Genomic DNA, 19,318 nt, shown 5'->3' with positions numbered 1-19,318 from the left:
CTGGACGGGGATACTCACGTCTCACTCTGCAGTCCTTGCTTTCCTAGAGCTGGTTGAGTTGGGGTTTTTTTTTTTTAGGTTATAATTATGTCATCTTCACTGCTGCTAACTGTTTAGAACACTGCCTTATAAATGGCAGAACGTGCAGAGAAAGGCAGTGTGATGCTTTTCTCCACGCAGGATGTCTGTCCCAGAACTCTCACGGGTACTGTTCCCAGGGCAGTCCTGGGCCAGGTCCCGGAGGCAGGCTCCTCCGTACCCCTGGGGGAGGTACGAAATTAAAATGCAGTCTACACAGCGGCAGCCTGAAATACTGGTAGTTGGGGAAGTGACCTTTGGCTGTCTACAAGTTCACTTCTCTTTTGGCTGATGCTGGTAGCTGCCAGTTGCTGAAACCCACCCCACTGCAGGCTTTCCATCAGCCCTTCAATGCATCATTCTGTTTAATCTTCCCAACCCCAAAACAGCAATAGAGTGACTTAACTTAGGAAACTGAGGTGCACCCAGATTTAGCCTCTTGCCCCAGACTCCCGGCCATTCAGTGGCAGAGCCAGGTCTGCGCCTCCACGGCTAAAGCATGATCTGTCCTTGACCACTGGTACCTCTGGTTCCCTCCCTAACCACATCTGGCCTTCCCACTGATCCGATCCCTCAGAGACCGTCATGTAAGTAAGCGGAGACCTGTTCTGAGTACACCTGCTGACCAGCGTCCTAGGATCTTCACTCTGCCGCTGAAATTTTACCTTCAACTCTTCCAATCTTGAAAACCCACGTCCCCCTTTTGTCCTGCACTCGGGGCCTTAGCCAGGCGTCTGCCACGGCACCCCTCCCATGTGATTCTGCCGCTCACCACGTGCTGCCTGGAAGCAGAACCGCTGGGATCCCCACGTGCCCGGCCGATGCCAGATGCACTTGGCGGGAGCACTGGCTTGGCCACCCCACCCCACCGCCTGCTCTCCTGAGTGACGAGCACCGCCCTCGGTCCCGCAGATGTCGCAGAGCCGGCACGCATCCCTCCTGTCGGCGCCCTCTGACGGCTCCCGTGTCTCTCAGAGAAACCAGAGTCCTCGCATCACCTCATGCACCAGGCCCCCAACCCGGCCCTGCCACGGGGCCTCTTGGGCCCCAGCACCCACACCGCCCCCTTGCCTCACTCTAGCTGTCACTGGCCTTCTTGTTGTTTCCAAAACATGCCGGGCATCCTGCTCTCGCTGCCCTTCTTCTGCCACCTAGGCTGTATTCCAGCTTCCTCCTCTGTGGCATCTTCCCTCAGCTCCTTCGGGTCCATACTGAAATGTCACCCCTGCAGAAGGTTTCCCTCGCTGCTGCTTGAGACAGCAGTCCCTCCCGCCAGCTCCAAGCCAGGCCACCCTGCTCCGTGTCCTTCGTGGCAGCCACACTAGACTGTGATGCACGGCGTGGAGGCCGGGTGTGCTCACCGTCCTGTCCCCGAGGCCTGCACGCGGCCGGCACTCTGCCGATGTCTAGTGAGCGAGCGCACACGGGACGTCGGCAAGGACGGGGACGCCGCCTAGTGACGAGGAGGCCAGGACGCCCACAGCTGCCCTCCAGCGGGGCTGAGCCTGCTCGGGGCAGAGGGGTTCCGGGGGGTCTATCCCTTCTGAGCTCTGACCCCATCTCTCCTCCGCAGATGGTATCACGGGGCCATCAGCAGGGGCGACGCTGAGAACCTGCTGCGCCTCTGCAAGGAATGCAGCTACCTTGTCCGGAACAGCCAGACCAGCAGGCACGACTACTCCCTCTCCCTGAAGTGAGTAACCTCGGCCGCCCCCGGCCGAGGGCCGCCTCCCGCGACGTGCGACCCGGCCCGGCTGTCGGGCAGAAAGACCCGCCGGTGTCCCCCCGGGGAAACTTGCCAGCATGAGTGATTTCAAGCCTTGCTTTTCCAATTTGATTTAATTCTCCTGGGACACAAAGGAGGTTTTTTTTTTGTTTTTTTTTTTTTTTTTATTCTCCAATTCTGTCTCCCTTGAAGAGGAGGGGCATTTTCCTAGGATTTACATTAAATATCCAAGAATAGCTTCCACATCTGCCATGAGCCAGGGACTGTAGAAGCACTTAGCGTGTCCCGTCCCTCCTTCAAGCCTCACAACAGCCCTTTGAGGGGAAACATCTTGTCCTCTTGAGCAGATGAGGAAACTGAGGCTCAGAGGCGGGCCAGGGCTGCCCCGCAGGGGCTGGGTCAGTACTCAAGGCCGGGTGTTTGACACCCCTCTGCTCCTGCTGCCCCCGTGAGAACCACCCTTTCCTTATGTCCTTGGCTACTGTCTGGGAAAGTCTCCCTTTTATGTGTCACACGAAGGTTGTAAGGAACCCCACGGAGAGCCAGGAAGAATCTTGCTGACATGATCACCTGCAGCTGCTTTGTCAGCTGTTGGGTCTTTGTGATCCACAAGATGCTGCTTTCAGGGTAGGTGGCCCTGAAATAAGAAAAGGGTTTTTTGATTGAGGGTTTCATCCTTCAGTGCTGTTGCTGGATGGAACTCGACCGATTGACTAAAACCCATTTTACAGATAGGAAAAGTGAGGCTGGGAGAGAGGCAGGATTTAGAGTTAAGTGACAGAACTGAGATATAAACCTAGGTCCTTCAGCCAGCACAGACTGCCACACATCGCTCAAGGACATCAGGGCAGAAGTGGTAGATGGGGTGTTATGGGCAGGTGAATTCCAGGTCAGTGAGAGGCGCAGTTCTCTAACCCTTCAAGCCTATCAGGAATCAGAGCCGCCTCAGAAGGTAGTGAGTGTCTCATCACTGGGGGTGTGCAACCAGGAGCTGGACAACTGCCTTGTCCGGGAGGACGTCAAGGGGATTTCTGAGTCTCTGGGAGGGCACTCAGGGCAAGCGGCACATGGGTACTTCATTCTCCACCATCAGGCCTGACAGCTTAGAATCAGGCCGGTTTTATTGCAGCCGAGGAGAATTCAGTGCACTAACCTGTAGCTGGGCTGGTGGCAGCCACAGTCAAAGGGCTGTCCCTGCCCCGGGGAGAGGGCAACCGGGGAGGGGTGCACCCCGCTGCTAGGGCCGGGGGCGTTGAACTCCCCGCTGCTCCATGCTGCCTCTTCCCGCCCCCACTGTTCGAGGTAACCTAGCAACCCAGGTCCATGAGTGATGCTTCCAGATCTTCACCTTCCTACCTCAAGGTGAACTGTGCCTTTCTGGGCTGCAAGAGGTGAGAGAGGTGAGTGACATCAGAGATGGGCTTCCGTGTCACCATCCATCCTTCCTTGTTGACCCGGACAGACTGCCCACTCCCTGGTCTTCCTCACACTCGTCACACTGGCCGTCTCTGAGCTCCTCAGTGTATTTCATTCTTCCTGGAATCCCGTCATCTGGGACCAGGCCGGAAGCGTCTTCCCGGGAGGGCTGATTGAAGGCACAGAGGAGGGGGTGGGGCGCCCCACTCCAGCCCAGTCACTGCTGTGAGTGGCAGGGACCCGGCGCCTCTGTTTATTCACTGGGAGCACACGAGGAGTCTGGAACCGGGGGTGGGAACTGCTCACACCAGCAAGGTCCGCTCCCCAGCACCCTGAGCCAGCGCCATCCGTCCTGCAGACAGACGCAAATGCTGGCTCACAGGTGGTCTTCAGAAGAGTGTGTGTCGCGGTTCTAAGGGCGTAGTTCCCTTTGCGTCCCTGGACTGCTCCCTTCCCCGGACCCTCCTGCTCTGTCACAGGCATACAGCCCGGGAGCCGGGTTTTCCCACTCCCCGACCTCGTGGCCTCGGCAGCCACATCACCTCTCTGAGCCTCAGTGTCCTCACCTGTACACGAGAGGCAGTGCTGTTCTCCGCGTAGACAGAGAGGCCCATCAGTGTCCCTGGCTCTCCGGATTTCCCCTGGCTTGCTGCGGCCAGATCCCCTGCACCTCCCGGGCAAGAGGAGAAGGTGGGGGAGACCGCGGGCACAGCTCGGGGGGCCTGTGCTGGAACCTGGGTCAGAGCACTCTGCCATCAAGCCCGGGTTTGTCTTCCTGCACCGTCCTGTCTGCTCTCATTATCGGGAAGTGCAGTCTGGGTGGCTGCTCTCTGCCCGCGGATGCCGAGTAGAGGGTTTAGTTTTGCATGCCTGTCTAGAGCCATTAGATCCCAAACGCCAGAGGGGTGGTCTTACCGGATCAGCTTTCCCTCAGAGGAGGCCAGAAGTGGGGAGGAGGGTTGGACGGTCCATGGCTGGCCAGGGCAATCTACTAAGGGGAGTTGGGCTTGTTTTCCAGAGCAGCCCCAGTAGCCAGCCAGGCTGCCAACCAGGGAGAGACACCTGGCATTCATCATCTCAACCCCAAGTGGAACTGCCTTGTTACTGAACGTCCCAGCTGCTTGGGGCAGGTGCCAGCTTTGCCAGCCACCATGGAGGTTTGGGGTCTCTCTGATGCTGAAGGCTTCCTGGCAGGGGTGGGGTGGGGAGTGGCATTATCAGGATTGCAGGGCATAGTGACATTGGAATTCTAGCTATGTTATCATGTGAGCCTTGGGCCCTGCTGCGAGGGTGTTCTGGGGAAGAGAGAGAGTTTGGGGGAGCGTGGCCCCAGGGGACAGGGCTCTCCACCCCTCCAGCCCAGAGGACAGAGTTCATCCATCCATCCCTTGGCAGAGTTGGGAGCAGAGGTGAAGACAGTCTCGCCCAGGCAGCAGAGCTCCCAGTCTGGGCCTTGTTACTTGCAGAGGGTTTGGGGGCCGGAGCTGGCATAAGGATGAGAAGGTCTGGAGAAGCCGCAGGGCAGAGGTACATTGAACCTTACGGAGAGGGTAGGTATTCCCTAGAATGGGACAGTTGGTAGGCATCTCAGGTGGAGGGGACACGCCAGGCAAAGCCCTGGAGATGCAGAAGAGCCTAGGCAGGGCTCAGGCCCCACAGAGGAGCTGAGACTCAGTTCTTAGTGACGGGGCCACCCTCAGGCTTCCATCAGTATGCCTAAAGCCCACCTCACCCTGAGTACTCACAGTGCTTCACAATTTAGAAATCCTGCACCTTGGTGTCGGGACAGCCCCACGGGGTGGTCGGGGCAGGCATCACCACCCTCATCATCAGTGTCGAACCTCTAGTGACCTTAGACGCCCAGCTGGTCCAGTTCCTTGGCTTTGTGGCCAGGGAGGCCAAGACCCAGAGGAGACTCATGACCAACCCAGCCACCTAGCGGCAAGTGACCTCACAGACAACAGAGATGGTGTCTGCGTCCCACTGTGGGGACCAGTCGGATCCCTGGACCAGGCCGAGCAGCCCCCCATGTGCCCCTTCCCCAGAAACGTTTCCCTGCGCCCGCGGTAATCCACACGGTGCCTGCCTGCCTCAGTTTCCCACGTCCCTCCATGGCAGCCGCCCCCACCATGAAGCAGTCGCACAGAGGTCCTGCCTCGTCATTTTTCAACACTGTCCTCAACCCCTCCTGCAGAACACTCCGTCTTCCCATCTCCAGCCTGACCCAGCAGGGCACTGGGCCATCGGCCGCCAGCACACACCAGTGACCCCTGCCACACTCACTCTAGCCTCGGGAAAGCAAAAGGTCGAGCTTTTAGAAGCTGGCAAGAAAACATCACCCTCTTACACAGTTTCCTGTCTGGAAAGGCAAGCAGTGGGAGAAAGGGATTTAAAAAAAAAACCCTCATTAAAAGAGTTCTTTAGGCACTTCAGAGTATGAATGACTCTTTGCAAGTTCTAGTTTCATGAGTTTTTGCAAAGGAATCAGGACAAGATGAGGGAAACAGGACTTCAAAGGCTGGAGGGTTTACAGCTGGGAGGCAGGGAGAACCAGGGCCTCCTCGTATGCTTGGGAAGGGGACAGACAGAGCGACCCTCCTGGCCGCAGCAGAGGTGCCCCTGCTGCTTTGACCTGGGCCCAGCCCAGCTCTCTTTAGGCCCTGAGGGTACACAGCCCCAGGGAGGCCTCGAAAGGTGCCTTCAGCTTTCAAATCCCCACAGGCAAACTGCGCAACAACCTTGCAAATGTGGCCCAGATTCCGACCTCAAGAGACATTTCTGACCTTTCCATCAGATTGCAGCTCAGCCCAGGTCTCTCAAGAGTCTTCCTCGGCTCATAAGCTCTGTCCCTTCATTTCTTGTCAGTTACTGGGCTCCAGTCTCCAGGAGCTCATAGCCCAAGTGGGGAAGAAGCGGTATTTACACCGGTGACTCAGATACGCACAGAACATGTTTAGGGCTACCTAAGGCAGAAAATGGGCTTCACTGGTGGCTCAGACGGTAAAGAATCTGCCTACGTTGTAGGAGACCTGGGTTCAGTCCCTGGGTTGGGAAGACCCCCTGGAGAAGGGAATGGCTACCCACTCCAGTTTTCTCGCCTGGAGAATCCCATGGGCAGAGGAGCCTGGCGGGCTGCAGTCCATAAGGTTGCAAAGAGTCAGACACGACTGAGCGACTAACACTTTCACTTTTTCACTTTTCAAGGCAGAAAGCGCTCAGGTCCGTGAAAGAGGGAAGGAACCAGAAGAGCGGGTGTTGGAAGGCTGGGCAGGTCTTAGACCGTGGACAGGGCAGAGAGGACAGCCAGGCAGAGAAGGTGGCACAGAGACAGGAAAATGCAGAGCTTGTGTAAGAATAACAAGTAGCACTGGCCGGAGCCAAGGAGACGGGCGGCTGGTCATCCAGCCGAGGGGTTGGGGCTCTATCCTGTACGTCAGGGAGCATTCCTGGGGGTTTGAGCAGGGCTGCAGTCAGGACCCCAGAGCTGTGCTCCAGAACCATTCGTGAACCAGGTGTCAAGTGGAGCCTCACTCTGCCTGCCCGTGCCCTCGCATGTCACAGACATGCCACTGAAGCTGGCACAGTCCAGGAAGCGGGCGGGAGTCCCGGAGGAGACCACTTTTAAAGATACAGAGGGAGGGACTTCCCTAGCAGTCCAGTGGTCAAGAGTCTGGGCTCAGGTTCAACCCCTGGTCGGGAAACTTAAGATCCCACATGCTGCGTGGTGTGGCCAAAATTTGTTTTTAAAAAAAAGTGAAGATGTAGAAAAGCATGGGCTCTGCAGCCAGCGATACAGGGGTTCGAATCCTTGCTGCCCGCTCAGCTGCTGTGCGGTTCTGGCCACATGGGTTCACCTCCCTGACCATCACTGGGAAAGCTGTGTAGGCCACCCCCATGAAGTTCTTATAACAATTAACGCAGCCCGGCAGGTCCGGCCACAGCAAGTCCTCGGTGTGTGCCCGTCCCCGCTCCTCCCAGCTTCCCCAGAGCCTGTAGACATTGCCGCGGAGCCAGCGTGGGGCAAGGCTGCCCCGGGTCACACTCGCTGGGCGTGTGTCTGGGCTCTGGCTGCCTCCGGGTGACTTGCGCCGGTGTCTGTCCCCACCCCCAGTGCCGTAGAAAGAGGGTCCAGCGTTTGATTCATAGATCTGCTTCCCGGTCACGGTCTCCACGGTCAGGACCAGCTTTTCTCTCTGCTCCGTCCTAAGGACAGTGGGAAGGCCCCACCTCCTTCTTCAGGCGGGGAGGAGGGGGCGGGACAATTTATCGAGAAAATGCCTCCTGGTCTGACTGCCAAACGAGGCCCTTCAGGTTCCCGCCTGGAGCTGGGAGGGTGTGCTGACCGTTGGGCAGCCAGTCTTCACCCAGCATATGCTTCCTGGGAGGGTGGTGTGTGTGGCAGGGCCAGAGGAGATGATGGGCTGTGTTCCAGGGGCGCTGGGGGCGCGTTTCTGTTAGGGTTGTTTTTCTTTCTTCTCTCCCCTCATTGATTTATATGGTAAAGGAGAGAGTTTTCAAACAGTAGGCATGTCTGGGTCTAGGCAGGCGGGCGAGTGATTAATCTTAGTTTGTTGCTGCTGACAGCCAGGAGCAAGAAATAATAACAGTTTGTGGGGTGGGGAGAGGTGAGGGAATGCGAAGACTGTTCGCCCTTCGATCATCAGAGGGAGCACGGACTTCACCTCCTTCCGCCGTCTGAGCTTTCCCTTGTTGAGTGGACATCTGAGGCTTCGTCCTCTTAGCTCCACAGTGGCTGCTCCCATGGGCGAGCCCCCTGGGTGGTCTCCCAGACCACAGTGGAGGCTTTCCAGCCATTGTGGGCTTCCCTGCCCAGCATGACCTCCTGCCCCAGAATGTGGGGCTCTGTCCCCACTTGCCCTCCTCCCCAGGCTGCCCCTGAGGGCTTCAAGGAAGGCGGGGATGTACCGCCCGGGGCACTGCCCGGCTCTGATGACCGGGGCCCTAGTTTCCTGGCTGTTTGCCCCCATGACCCCCTGACTCTCTGCGCTTCCAGGTGGGTGTGAGGGCTGGGGGTGGGGGGGTGCCAAAGAAAGAGAGGCGGGGGTCAGGCAGACTGGCCCAGAGGTAGCTGGCTGACTCCAGGCAGACAGTGATGGCAGGAGAGGATGCGATAAGGAAGGGTTTTGACCTGGGCCTTGAGGAATGAGGAGGGTTGAGACAGTTGGGAATGGGCAGGGTAAGGAGCTGCCCATGCTGGGGAAACAGCAGAGCAGGAGGAGAGAAGCTGCCTATTTCCCAGCCCAGTTTTCAGTAGATCCAGTCACTAGCATCCTCCCCCATCTCCCCAGAATGGAGGCAGCTCGGGGTAGCAGAAGAAATGAGCTCTGGATCGGTCTGGCGTGGGCTTTTGAACCCCAGCTCTGCCACTTACTAGCAGGACGGTCTTGGACAAAGGGACTTAACATCTCTGAGCCTCGGTTTCCTCATCTATAAAATGGGTTTTACAGAGGTATTCATGAAGAGATGATGTCTGCGAAGTGCTTGGCCTGTGCCCAGCAGGCAGTAAGTTAGTGGTAGCTCACTGTCTTTGTTACAGACTTGGTTACTGCCATGGGTCATTGAGAAAATAGCTCGGTGTGGCTCAGTACCTTGAGAACTACCTGAGTGTCTGTGCCCACATCCACTGCCCTTTATGGTGATAGGATCTCAGAGTCCATGCAGACTGCCTCTGGAGAAAATCCTGCATGCTATGACTGAGACAAATCACAGGGCTCATGTTAAATCCAGGCTGCCTGCCCTCTTGATGACCGTGTGACCTTGAGTAAGTCACTTAACCTCTCTGATCTGCCGGTTCCTCATCAGCTCCTGAAGATGATGACCACTTCAACAGGCAGGCAGAACTAAGGCCAGAGAGAGGAAGAAGCTTGTCTGCCTCCTAGCTTCTCAGCCAGGCCCCGTGTTTTGGCAGCATTTGCGTCAGCCTGAGACAAAGGGCAAGCAGGGGAGGGGGGTGTCTGTGTCTTTGCTCTTGCTACACAGAGGGTTTCACATCCTTTCAGGGCTGATGGAGGGAAAATGAACTTTCTGCTCAATTAGTGGACAGCATGTTTTCGCCTTCTCTAAAAGGTTTAAAGGAAATGGTGCAATTAGGAGCTACTGCTATAGGCAAAACAAGAGGCTCCTCAAACGTTCTGTGCAGGAGACGAAATGAAAACAGTGAACTCTAGAGACAGAGGTTTTCAGAAGCCGCATCTGACGGTGGCTGAATCTGGAAGGCAGGTCGGGGTGGATGGCTGGCTGCCGAGGAGGCTGCAACAGTTCAGCGAAGGACTCGGGCAGTGGGAGTAAACAGAGGTCGTGTCTTGGTCGAACTGAAGAGGGTGAGAAAGAGCAGGGAGCCTGGGGCCTCGTTCAGATTTCTGAACGGCCGGGTGAGTGGTGACTCCGCCAGCTGCAACATGGACCTGGACCTGTCAGTTTTGAAAAACCTAGGAGACTCATCCTAACTCAGGGACGCGTTTTCATCCCTGCCCCAGTCGCTGCCCCAAACCCAGAGGCAAGAGGCGCCTGCATTCACTGCCCGCCCGTTGTCCAGAGCACCAGCCGGCCTGGCAGCGCCCCGGGTGCCCGCTGACGGGCTGGGGTTTCCCCTCCTGACCTGCCGCGTGCCCCTCCCAGCCAGGCACACCGCACCGCCCTGTACTCCCCCGAGAGCTCCCTAGTCCTCGACAGCGTCTGAACCACCCCGATTACAATTCCAGCTGGTTTTTAATTGTCTTATATCAGCCCACATAAATCTGCCTGCGAGGCTCGCCTGCCGGGTGGCAATTGGGGGGCGGTTCCAACTGCCCATCCATGGCCAGGAAGCCTCCCGTGCCCGGGGACAGCTTCCTTTCTGAGGCACTGGTCTCTCCAAATGTGAAAAACATTTCTTTCCAGTCACATTTCTAACATCTTGTTAATAGGATTTATTTAACAATGTTTTTGCAAAAGCCATCTGGGAAAGGCTTGTTTGGGAACTTGGGAGGGCACCGCAGGTCCAGGCCGTGGTGACGGACACAGACCTCATCGCTGCCATCAGGGACAGGGCAGAAACGTGAAGGACGCAGTCAGGGGCCGGAGGACCAGGGCCTGAATCCCTCTGCTTCTGCCGGCTGTGGGGGTCACCCAGTGAATTAGTTCACGTCTCTGAGCCTCACCCCCGAGGTCCAGGGACACAGCGGAAGGGAGATCTCTTTGTAAACCCCGAGTGGCTGTATAAATGCAGGTGGTGTTATTTACAGAGACTTGTGCCTTCCCCAGGGAAGTATTGGGGGTCTTATTTTGCTAGTAGCTAGGTAAATAACTAGATGTTCCCCAGAGGAAATATAACCAGCCCCCTCCTTGAGGCATTTGGTGGGGCTTGAAGCACCCAGCTTCATTCAGTAAAATCTCAAGGTTTCCTGTTCCCCACACCCTCAGGCCCTAGCAACCAGAAGAGTCTTGGATCATCCAGGTCAAGACCCTGGCTTTCGGATGAGAGAAACAGGCACAGGAAGGGAAGAAGACCTTCCCAAGGTCCCGCAGCGAGTTGCTGGCGGAGCCCTGATGGCTCGACTCCCAACCCAGGGTTATTACCCTTCTGAAGCCCCGTAGCACTATGTTTTCTTCTCTCATTTTCTCCATAAACGTTCTTGGTATTTGCGGCAGGTTTATAAAATCGGATGTCAGATTTTATAGCTCTCGTCTTTGCTCCCACAGTTCAAATTCTAAGCTATAAAAATGATGTTTTGCTGTGTTTGAGTGTGTGTCACACACACGCACACATTTTGTGCCTCAAACCCGTCCTTTGCTGGGCGCGCCCCACCCCCCCACAGTGAGCAGCCGCCAACCTCCTTCCAGCCGAGGGTGCTTTCTGCCACTTTTAATGCCTTTTAAAAAAAAAAAAAAAAATTGCTTCACCCAGGAGGAATATAAGAAACAATTGGCTTTGGCAAAGCTGGCTTATTAGAAATGCTTTAATTAGAACTTTTTTTTTTTTTTTTTGCTATTTTCCTTTTGAAAATCCACACGCTGCTCACGGCTCCAGGCGGCTTGGGGATCAGCCTGTCCCATTCTCAGTGCAGACTTTGAGGGCAGGTGACAGGTCAGCAGCCGAGGTGTCCCTGCTGCATTCCCGCCGGGCACCAGGCCTCCAGCCGGACAGGGAGACAGAAGGACAAGAGTAGGTGAGGGCTGTGTGGAGGGAAGCGTGGCCGGGAATAAATAAGAAGAAAGTGAGTCCGACTGGCGGCATCTTGGAAGGCTTCCTGGAGGAGGTGGTGTGTGAGCAGGCCTAGGAGGATAATAATGTATTGGGAAGTAACAGCAAGGCCGAAGGGCAGTTGGGTTTGGCATTAGGGGAGAGGTCTCTGCAGTGTCCCCTCTGCCTGTGGTGCCAACTTGAGTTTCCAGCTGTCCCCTCCATGTCAGCCCCCCTTGGCCAAGGCGACTAGACATTTGGCCCGGGTGGACAAAGATGTGCCTCATAAACTCTGAAGTCCTGGTCAGCTCTCTCTCTCTCCCCACAGCTTTCTGCATTTCTGGCCCTTTCTCTCACCCACAATCCTTTCCCACCCCCCAGCTTGCTCAGAGCAGTTGTGTGCCCATCGTTTCCAGCTGACACTAAGGTGTACAGCCCACCCTGGCTGAACACAGCCTCCTGGGGGAAAATGCATTTACACGGTGCCAGGTAGGCGCTTTGCAGTCCCTGGTACCTGGTGTCAGAAACTGATTTGAAGAGGCTTCCACAGCGTATCCTCTAAGGCAGGTAGACTTGTGCCAATAACAACGATTAAAAACTTGGGGCAGTTTATGAGTTCTGACACAAGTGATGATCAGACCACTGAGGCAGCAAATGCGTGAGGTCGTATGTGCCGGGCGCACCCGCATTTCAAAAACAGTCTCCAAATGTGAGCATAATCCCATTTTGAGTTCAGATTTTCAAACTAGAGAAATGCTTCTTCTTGTCCTGAATTGTTCCAGTCTTACCCCCCAGAAATCTTCTGTGACAAAATGAAAGTTGACCATTTCACTTCTGTGGTAGTTATGCTTTTAAAAAGCCATCAGTTCCAATAGTCAGTAACTTTTTGGAACTCAATTACTTGCAGCCATGCTGAAAAAAAACTGTAATTAATGTGGTCAAACCCTAGCCAAATAATAAAATGGAAGCTTTGTTGTGTATCAAGGCAGAAATCAATTTCATTAGGGAGCAAAGAGCCAGCGATTTAATTTTGAGAGAACGCTCTACCCTGTGGACGGAGGTTGTCAAGAAGCTGCCAGAATGGATGCCCAACGTGAGAGGATTCACCCTCCAGAGCCCAGATTACGAAGGGCTGACAGTGACCTTTCAAAATTACATTTGCAAACCTTCCAAGTGTGGCCACAGCCCATGGGCATTTGCTTCTTCATGTTCTTGGGCTGGTGCCCTTTGGGGTTTGGGTCAAGAGGTGCATGTTGCCTGACCCACTGACACTCTCAAGCCAGTGAGATCCTGTCCTTTGGGATCAGGAGGAGGAGGAAGACAGTGGACTCTGGAGGTCAGCAGACACCAGAGAGGAGTTCAGTGGAGGCTTGGGGTGTAACATGGTGCAGTCATGTCCAGACAGCTGGACTAATGGCCAAGTGGGGTAGACCCACGGGAGCAATGTCCAATTGCAGCCCCTGGCATATGAGAGATCGTGAGCAGCAGGGGGGCCAGGATGGGAAGGGCTAGGAGCTTCTGCCCTCTGAGGACAGCTGGAGAGAGGAGCAGCCTCGGGTCTGTACCTGCTCTGGGCCCCGCTCTTCAGGCAGGCCTTCTCAGGGCAGGCGGAGCAGCTGTGGCCTGCAGGACCGTGCGAAGTCACAATTCAGCTCAGAACATAGAAGGACTTTCTCATGGGGAGAGCCATCAAAGGTTGGAAAAGGTCATCCCTGTAAGGAGTGAGCTGCCCAGTGCTGTGGGTGAGCAAAAAGCAAACGCTGGATGTGAGATGTGAATGTGGACTTTGCATCACCAGATAAGAGCTAGAATGGTGGTTCTCAAACTTGAATGTGCATCAGAATCTCTTGAAGAGCGTGTCAAAGGCTGATTCTAGTTCCAGAGAAGCCCAGGAAGCCACAGGCTTAGCAAATCCCCGGGGACCTTGATGTAGGCGTTCCAGGGCACATTTGAAGAAACTCTGTGTTTGAGAAACCTGCACTTCTCTTCCAGCCCTGGAACTCTGGGGCATCTGCAGTGAAGGTCAATCGTTCTGTTTAATATCTGAAGTCATTCTTTCCTCATCGCATGGTGTGAGCATCTTCTATGTGCTGAGTTTCAAAGGTTTAGAAGTTTGTGGGGCCTCAGTGGTCACCTCGTCCCCTCCCTTTGTTGTGTAGATGGGAGAACCAAGGCCCAAGAGGGCAAGAGCCAGGGGTGGGCCAGGTCTCGACTTCCTGCTCAGGGCTCTTTTCCCTTGCTTTCAGTGAGTTTAGGGAACATCATAAAGATCTCCCCATTTCACAGATGAGGAGACTGTGGCCCAGATCCCCAAGGCTTATTGGGAGCTTTTCCACTGAAAACCACCGGTCACTGTCTTTCACATGATTTGCAAAAGGCCTTTGGCCAGGGCCACTTTGGCTTAGAGTCAAGTGTGTGCCTTTGAAATTCCAGGAAGGAAGAATGGATCCTCAGGTTAGAGGCAGGGCCGCTGAGCGAACAGATCTGTTTTAGTTTGCAGTTTTTAAAGACCTTTCTGGATTTTCCTTCTTTACTTGTTTTTGTTTTTTTAAGTAAAACTGTGAGTTGGGTCAGATGCTTTGTGGGCGAGTCCCCTTCTTTGCTGTGCTAATGAATCCATTGTTCAGGTATGGAGGACAGCCCCACCAGGAAAGGAGTTGGGTCCTAGGAGATGAGAACTGGGGTGCAGGTGGGTTGCTGTCTCCCTGCCCCTCCCTGCACGCCCACCTCCACTCTCCACCCGGTGCGGCATCCCTGCCTTCTCAGAGCATACGGAGGCTATGGGTAGTGCCCTGTGGCTGATGGCACAAGGTGGGGGTCGTACCGGGTTCGCTGGAGAAGGGGAGCAAGCCTCCACCCCTTTCTGGGCCTCACGTCATAGGTAAAATAAGGTCAGGGAAACACATGGCCTCAAAAGCCTCTGCTTGGCGTCTCGTGTCCCACAGAAATGTTGACTGCAAAGCAGTACCCGCAGGACCGCCTTAGACCAGGATTTTTTAAGCAGAGAAGGCTCTTTCCTCATCATCCCCATTCTGTTCTCACGTGGACCCCGGTGTATAACAGTGTGCTTTTGAGAGTGTTGAGAAATACCACTCAATGTTTAGGAAAATTGATCTTGGGGATGCACACACCATGCCCATTGTCATCTGGTAACAGAGCTGGGGCCAGAACCCGGCCCTCCCACTTCAGCCAGGCAGGCTGCCTGGAGGAGGTGGGCCTGCCGCCAGCATGGCCACGAACGGCAGACCAGGCGGGGGGAGGCACCTCAGTGCCCAGCCCGGGCAGCACCTTCTATGAGGGCACCTGCAGCGCGCGGGTGGGAACGAAGCCAAGAAGCCCAGGCCTGAGCACCTGCCAAATGTGCTCATGCCCCACCCAGCTGGGACTCGGGACCGTCCTCACGGGTGGGCAGTGGAAGCGCCAGTGAGGAAACTGAGGCTCCGAGAGAGGCGCTGCTCAGAAGTGGCAGTCTGGGAGACTCTCAGACCTGGGAGACTCAGCCCAGGTCTGGGTCCCTCTGGATCTGCAGGCAGTGATCCCTTTGCCCTTGTCTGACCTTCCTCACCCCGGAGTGCTCCCCTCATCTCCCTCTCAGCATCACCTGGCTCAGCCTCAGGTTTCCGGCTCCCCTTTTGCCTATGGAAACCGCTGTGCCCCTCCAAGTCCTCTCCGTGGCAGCTGGTGCTTGCCTCGGCAGCTGCCTTTGTGCAGCATCTGCCCGACCCCTGTCCTGGACCTGCCTTCAGGTTCCCCCTGCACCTGCTGGCTCGAGTCACGGTGGGGCGCTGGTCCTTGGAAACAGCCTGGAACCTCTGCATCCCTTTGGCAAATTCTGTGCCGTGTCTTCAGCCCTTGAATGAGAAGCCGGACAACTAACCTTTATAGGTGTCCTTCCTTCCTTCACATGCACATTCTCGCTTCTCCCTCACATCTATTCATGTTAGCCACACTTCACAGATGAAGGATTTGAGGCACTGGTGACCTGTGAGTTTGGGCCGGGTTATTCTGTGCTGTGGATCTGTCTTCTCTGCAGCATCCTTGACCTCCACCTAGAAATGCCAGCGGCTCCCGTCTCCAGACGTTGCCAAGTGCCCCCAGGAAGGAGGTAAACCCGTGCCCCAAGGAGAGTATGGGTAGAGAGGGGCTTGTCCTGTAGAAGGAGACACCCCCACCCCACCCCCCAGGCCTGAATGCTTTCTGTCCATCCCATTGGCACAGATGTTAAGCCTGCTTTTGGCACTGTGCCGTCCCCAAGCCCGGAGATGCTCCATGCCTGTGTGAGTCCTGCTGGCACTACTGGTGCTGCTCCCACGCCCCGTGATGCCTCTCACCGGCTTGAGAACTTCAGCGCTGGAGGAACCCCCTCTATCTTTTCCAGACAAGAATGCTGAGGCCCAGGGAGAGGGGACCTGCCCAGCCACTGGACGTAGTGGGATCAGAGTTTGAACCCAGGCATCTGACTTCAGTCCAGCCATCACCATCAGCCCCACGTGCTTCAAACACAGAAGGGTCTTCATGTTCCTAGAAAAGTCCTCTTTCCTCTTCCTAAAGCTCTGAACCATTTCACATGTCACCCTTTGTTCTGCATCCACATCTCGCCTTGTAGTTTTCATGTGCTCTTGCTGAAGCCTATGTAGGGACACCGACCAGAGGAATTACAAAAGTCTTCCAAGCATCATTACCCTCCTAGTCACACACCTCCAGCGACTGGAGGCTCACGTCCTCAGCTGTCTGGATCATTGCAGTCCTCCTGTCTGACACTTTGTTAGTCTACTCCTGAGAAAATTGCCCCCGATGGGTTCGTTCTGACCCACCCGCTGCATTGTGCAGCACAAACCAACCTTGCTGCAGAAGGCATCGGCCGCCCTCCTTCCCCCCGGAGATGGCTTTTCCCCATGATTTACTGAAGAGCTCACCCTGAGCCGCCAACTTAGAGCTTGAGAAATGCCTGGGCTTCTTGGGGAGGCTAGTCGCTGCCAATGCACTTATTGAAAGTCTGATTATTTGGTTCTAAATCAAGTCATTTGGCTCAGCAGTGTTCACATCTAGATGTTTGTGCTCTATAACCTGCTGCGTGTGTCTTTGGCTTGTCCCCCTGAAGGCGGTTTCAAAAGGCGTGTGACCACATAAACCCCTTCCCCCAGCTCCCTCGGCCCCTAGAACGTCTCAGCTGGAAGGGGCCTTCGTGCCCCCCGCCCCGTGCATGGCACAGTTGGGGAACCCCACCACACGGCTGTCAGGACTCAGAAAGCCCTGCTGTCCTCTCACTGCGATCCAGGCAGGCTGCTTCTCCCTCTGCCCCTTGGTGCTCTTGCAGATAATGTCAGCCCTGCCAGCTTCTTTGTGAAGCCACAGGTTGGTCCAGTCACCGACCAAGGGCAGCAGTGGTGATCACATGGCGCACATTTGTTCTGCCAGGTTCCCAGGCCCCAAGCGGGAAGTTCATAGCTGGTGCAGGGCCAGCCTGCACGCGGAGCGTCCTCAGGAGATGTCACCCCAGTGCCTTTCCCCTGAAGGCCCCCATCACTGGAGGTCTGGGCGGTTTCTTCCACAGCAGCCCCAGGGCTCTCCTTGGAGCATGCTTCTCTGCAGACATGAATGTTTCTGGAGAGGCTTGCTCACAGGTGTGATGAGGAGGAAAAGTGTCTTCTCTGTAGACATCTCCCTGGAGGTCAAAGAGCAGATGTGCTGAATCAGAGCCATCTGCTTGCAGAGGCAGCGTTGCCGCAGGACGTACCTGTCGTGTGGGCCCCGAGGTGCCCATGGAGGCACACAGCCTGCTTCAGCCTCGGTTTCCCCATCTGTCAACAACGGTAGTTACACCAAGCAACGTGTCAGCCTTGCCACAGGCCTAAATGAGATAGCATGTGGCAGCAGCTTGGTGCATGGTGGGGCTGAGCCTTTATTCTGCAGGGCCCCAAGGACACCCCTGGGTGGTCTTGAGCTGAGGGACAATGTGCTGGGGCATCTCCGTGAAGAGAGCAGCTCCCCAACCACCTTTCAAAAGAGGTAAACCTGAGTCAATACCTCTGAGCCTGGACTCCTATAACCAGGTACTACACACGAATCCCAAAGGACAATTTCCTCGACTTCTCCCACATAAATATTATATCAAGTATTTTTTTAAGTCATTTCATCATGAAAAGAAGCGATTTAACATAACTATTACCCAAGATTCTTCATGAAATATGCATCAAGCAATTAGGTCTAAAAGCGTGAGGTGAGGCCTCGCACCCTGCTCGGGCCGGCAGCTGCGGGCTGAGTGATGTTTTATTAAAGCCCGTGATTATGAGACGAGGTGGGGCCTGTTATTAGGCCTGACGCGCCAGGCACGTTTGATAATCCCGGTTATACAAGGAGGTGCTTTTTGTGATGGTAATGAGCGATCTGAAGGCCCTGACAGCCCCAGCATCCCCAGCCTCCACCAGCCTTACAAGACTCATTAGACAGGTCACCCGCTGGAGACACCCCTAATTGTGACTTAGCTCTCTCAGGATGCCCTATCAAAGGAGACAGGGCTGGTGCAGGAGCTTGGCAGGAGGTGGCAGCCTGTCTGAGCTCCCCAGGGACCCATGCCTTCTCAGAAGCCATGATGGGGAGGTGGCCAGGCCAGGAACCCGGCCCTGGATGCATGGTCCCCAGGCTACTTCTTGCTCCTAAAGCCCCACACACCCCTGTGCTTGCTGAGTATCCGATGTACCCTCCCTTCTCCCTGAGAATTTTAATCTTGTGCTGGATTTCCTCCTCTGAGTTGGCAGTTATTAAAATCATCCCTGGCAGCTGTTTTTAAATCTTCAGCTGTCGTTAGGTGGCATCTCACTCGTGGGGACCTTGTGACCGATCAGGATATATCACTGCAGCACACCCCCTGGGTGTGTGTTGACAAGGCTCTGCCCAACGTTTGCATTAAGTCGGGGTTTGACAGATTGTCTCAGAAAGAAAGCCCCGCTCACCTCTCGAGGCCCACCAACTCTGTATGACGGTCCCTCCGTGGCTGAGGACTCCACCAGTCGGGACACACCATCCCTGGTCCCCGGGACGGCCATTCACTGCCAGCCCCTGTGCTGCTCTGAGCCACTGTTACCGGCAGGGTGGGTGCCATGGGAACTGAAGCTGACAGTCAAGAAGTCACCTGCTCAGGGTCTGATGCCTCTCACCCGCCCTCCTGCCCCCGGCTGGCCTCACGGGGAGTGTTGGGGGCTAGGTTGGGCCCTCTCCTGGAGCTCACGGTGCTGAGGTCAGGAGCATGGGTTCTGGGAAAGGCCCCCAGCGGGGGAAGCAGCAGCAGCTGATGGCTGCGTGACCCCCAGTCAGCTACCTCCCATCCTGAGCTTCAGTGCTGGGCACGTGGCCTGGCTCACAGGAGGTGCCCAGGACACATCAGCCCTGAGAGCCATCCAGGCCAACGCCCTGAGAGAGCGGGACTGGAGGCCAAGTGCAGCAGAGGAGGGGGCATGAGGCTGACTTGATCCCTTCCTGCAGGAAGCCCTCACCTCATGGGCAGCAGATTATGCTCATAGACGTGGAATCTAGGACCTTAGGCCTAGAAGCGCCCTCAGAAGCCATGCAGTTAGCCTTCCCAGGTCCAGTGTGGGTAGAGCGGAGCCCAGTAGGGCCCAAGGAGCGCCTGAGTCCAGAGAACCAGAGTGCAGTGCATGAGCCCAAGGGGAAGGGCCGTCCTGCAGGGACTGCAGCCTGAGGGCTAGCTCGTGGGCCTTCTCCCTCTGCCGGGGACAGTCACAGGCCTGAGTTCTCTGCCTTGAGCTCTGAACTTGATGACCGCCTGCCCCCTCAGCATAGCCCAGCTCAGGGTTATAAACTAGTATGTACTGAAATACCTGCATCAGAGGAAAATCCAGTGGGCCTGGAGAGTCAGGAAGGACTGCAGGGAGGTCCCAGTGCCTGCCCACGTGTGT

General features: G+C 55.8%; 1 protein-coding gene across 1 annotated transcript in view; it reads left to right on the top strand.

Annotated features, from left to right (window-relative positions):
* Positions 1–19,318, top strand: part of SHB (SH2 domain containing adaptor protein B) — a 135,907-nt gene that overhangs the window by 110,247 nt on the left and 6,342 nt on the right. Inside the window, exon 5 of the mRNA XM_043890832.1 lies at positions 1,652–1,771. Within this exon, the coding sequence (XP_043746767.1) occupies positions 1,652–1,771 (120 nt within the window). The remainder of the gene's footprint in view (positions 1–1,651; positions 1,772–19,318) is intronic.

The sequence above is a fragment of the Cervus elaphus genome, chromosome 29 (genome assembly GCF_910594005.1).
Source record: "Cervus elaphus chromosome 29, mCerEla1.1, whole genome shotgun sequence".
NCBI lineage: Eukaryota > Metazoa > Chordata > Mammalia > Artiodactyla > Cervidae > Cervus > Cervus elaphus.
The sequence above is the reverse complement of the archived record's forward strand: the minus strand, read 5'-3'. Positions and strand labels throughout refer to the sequence as shown.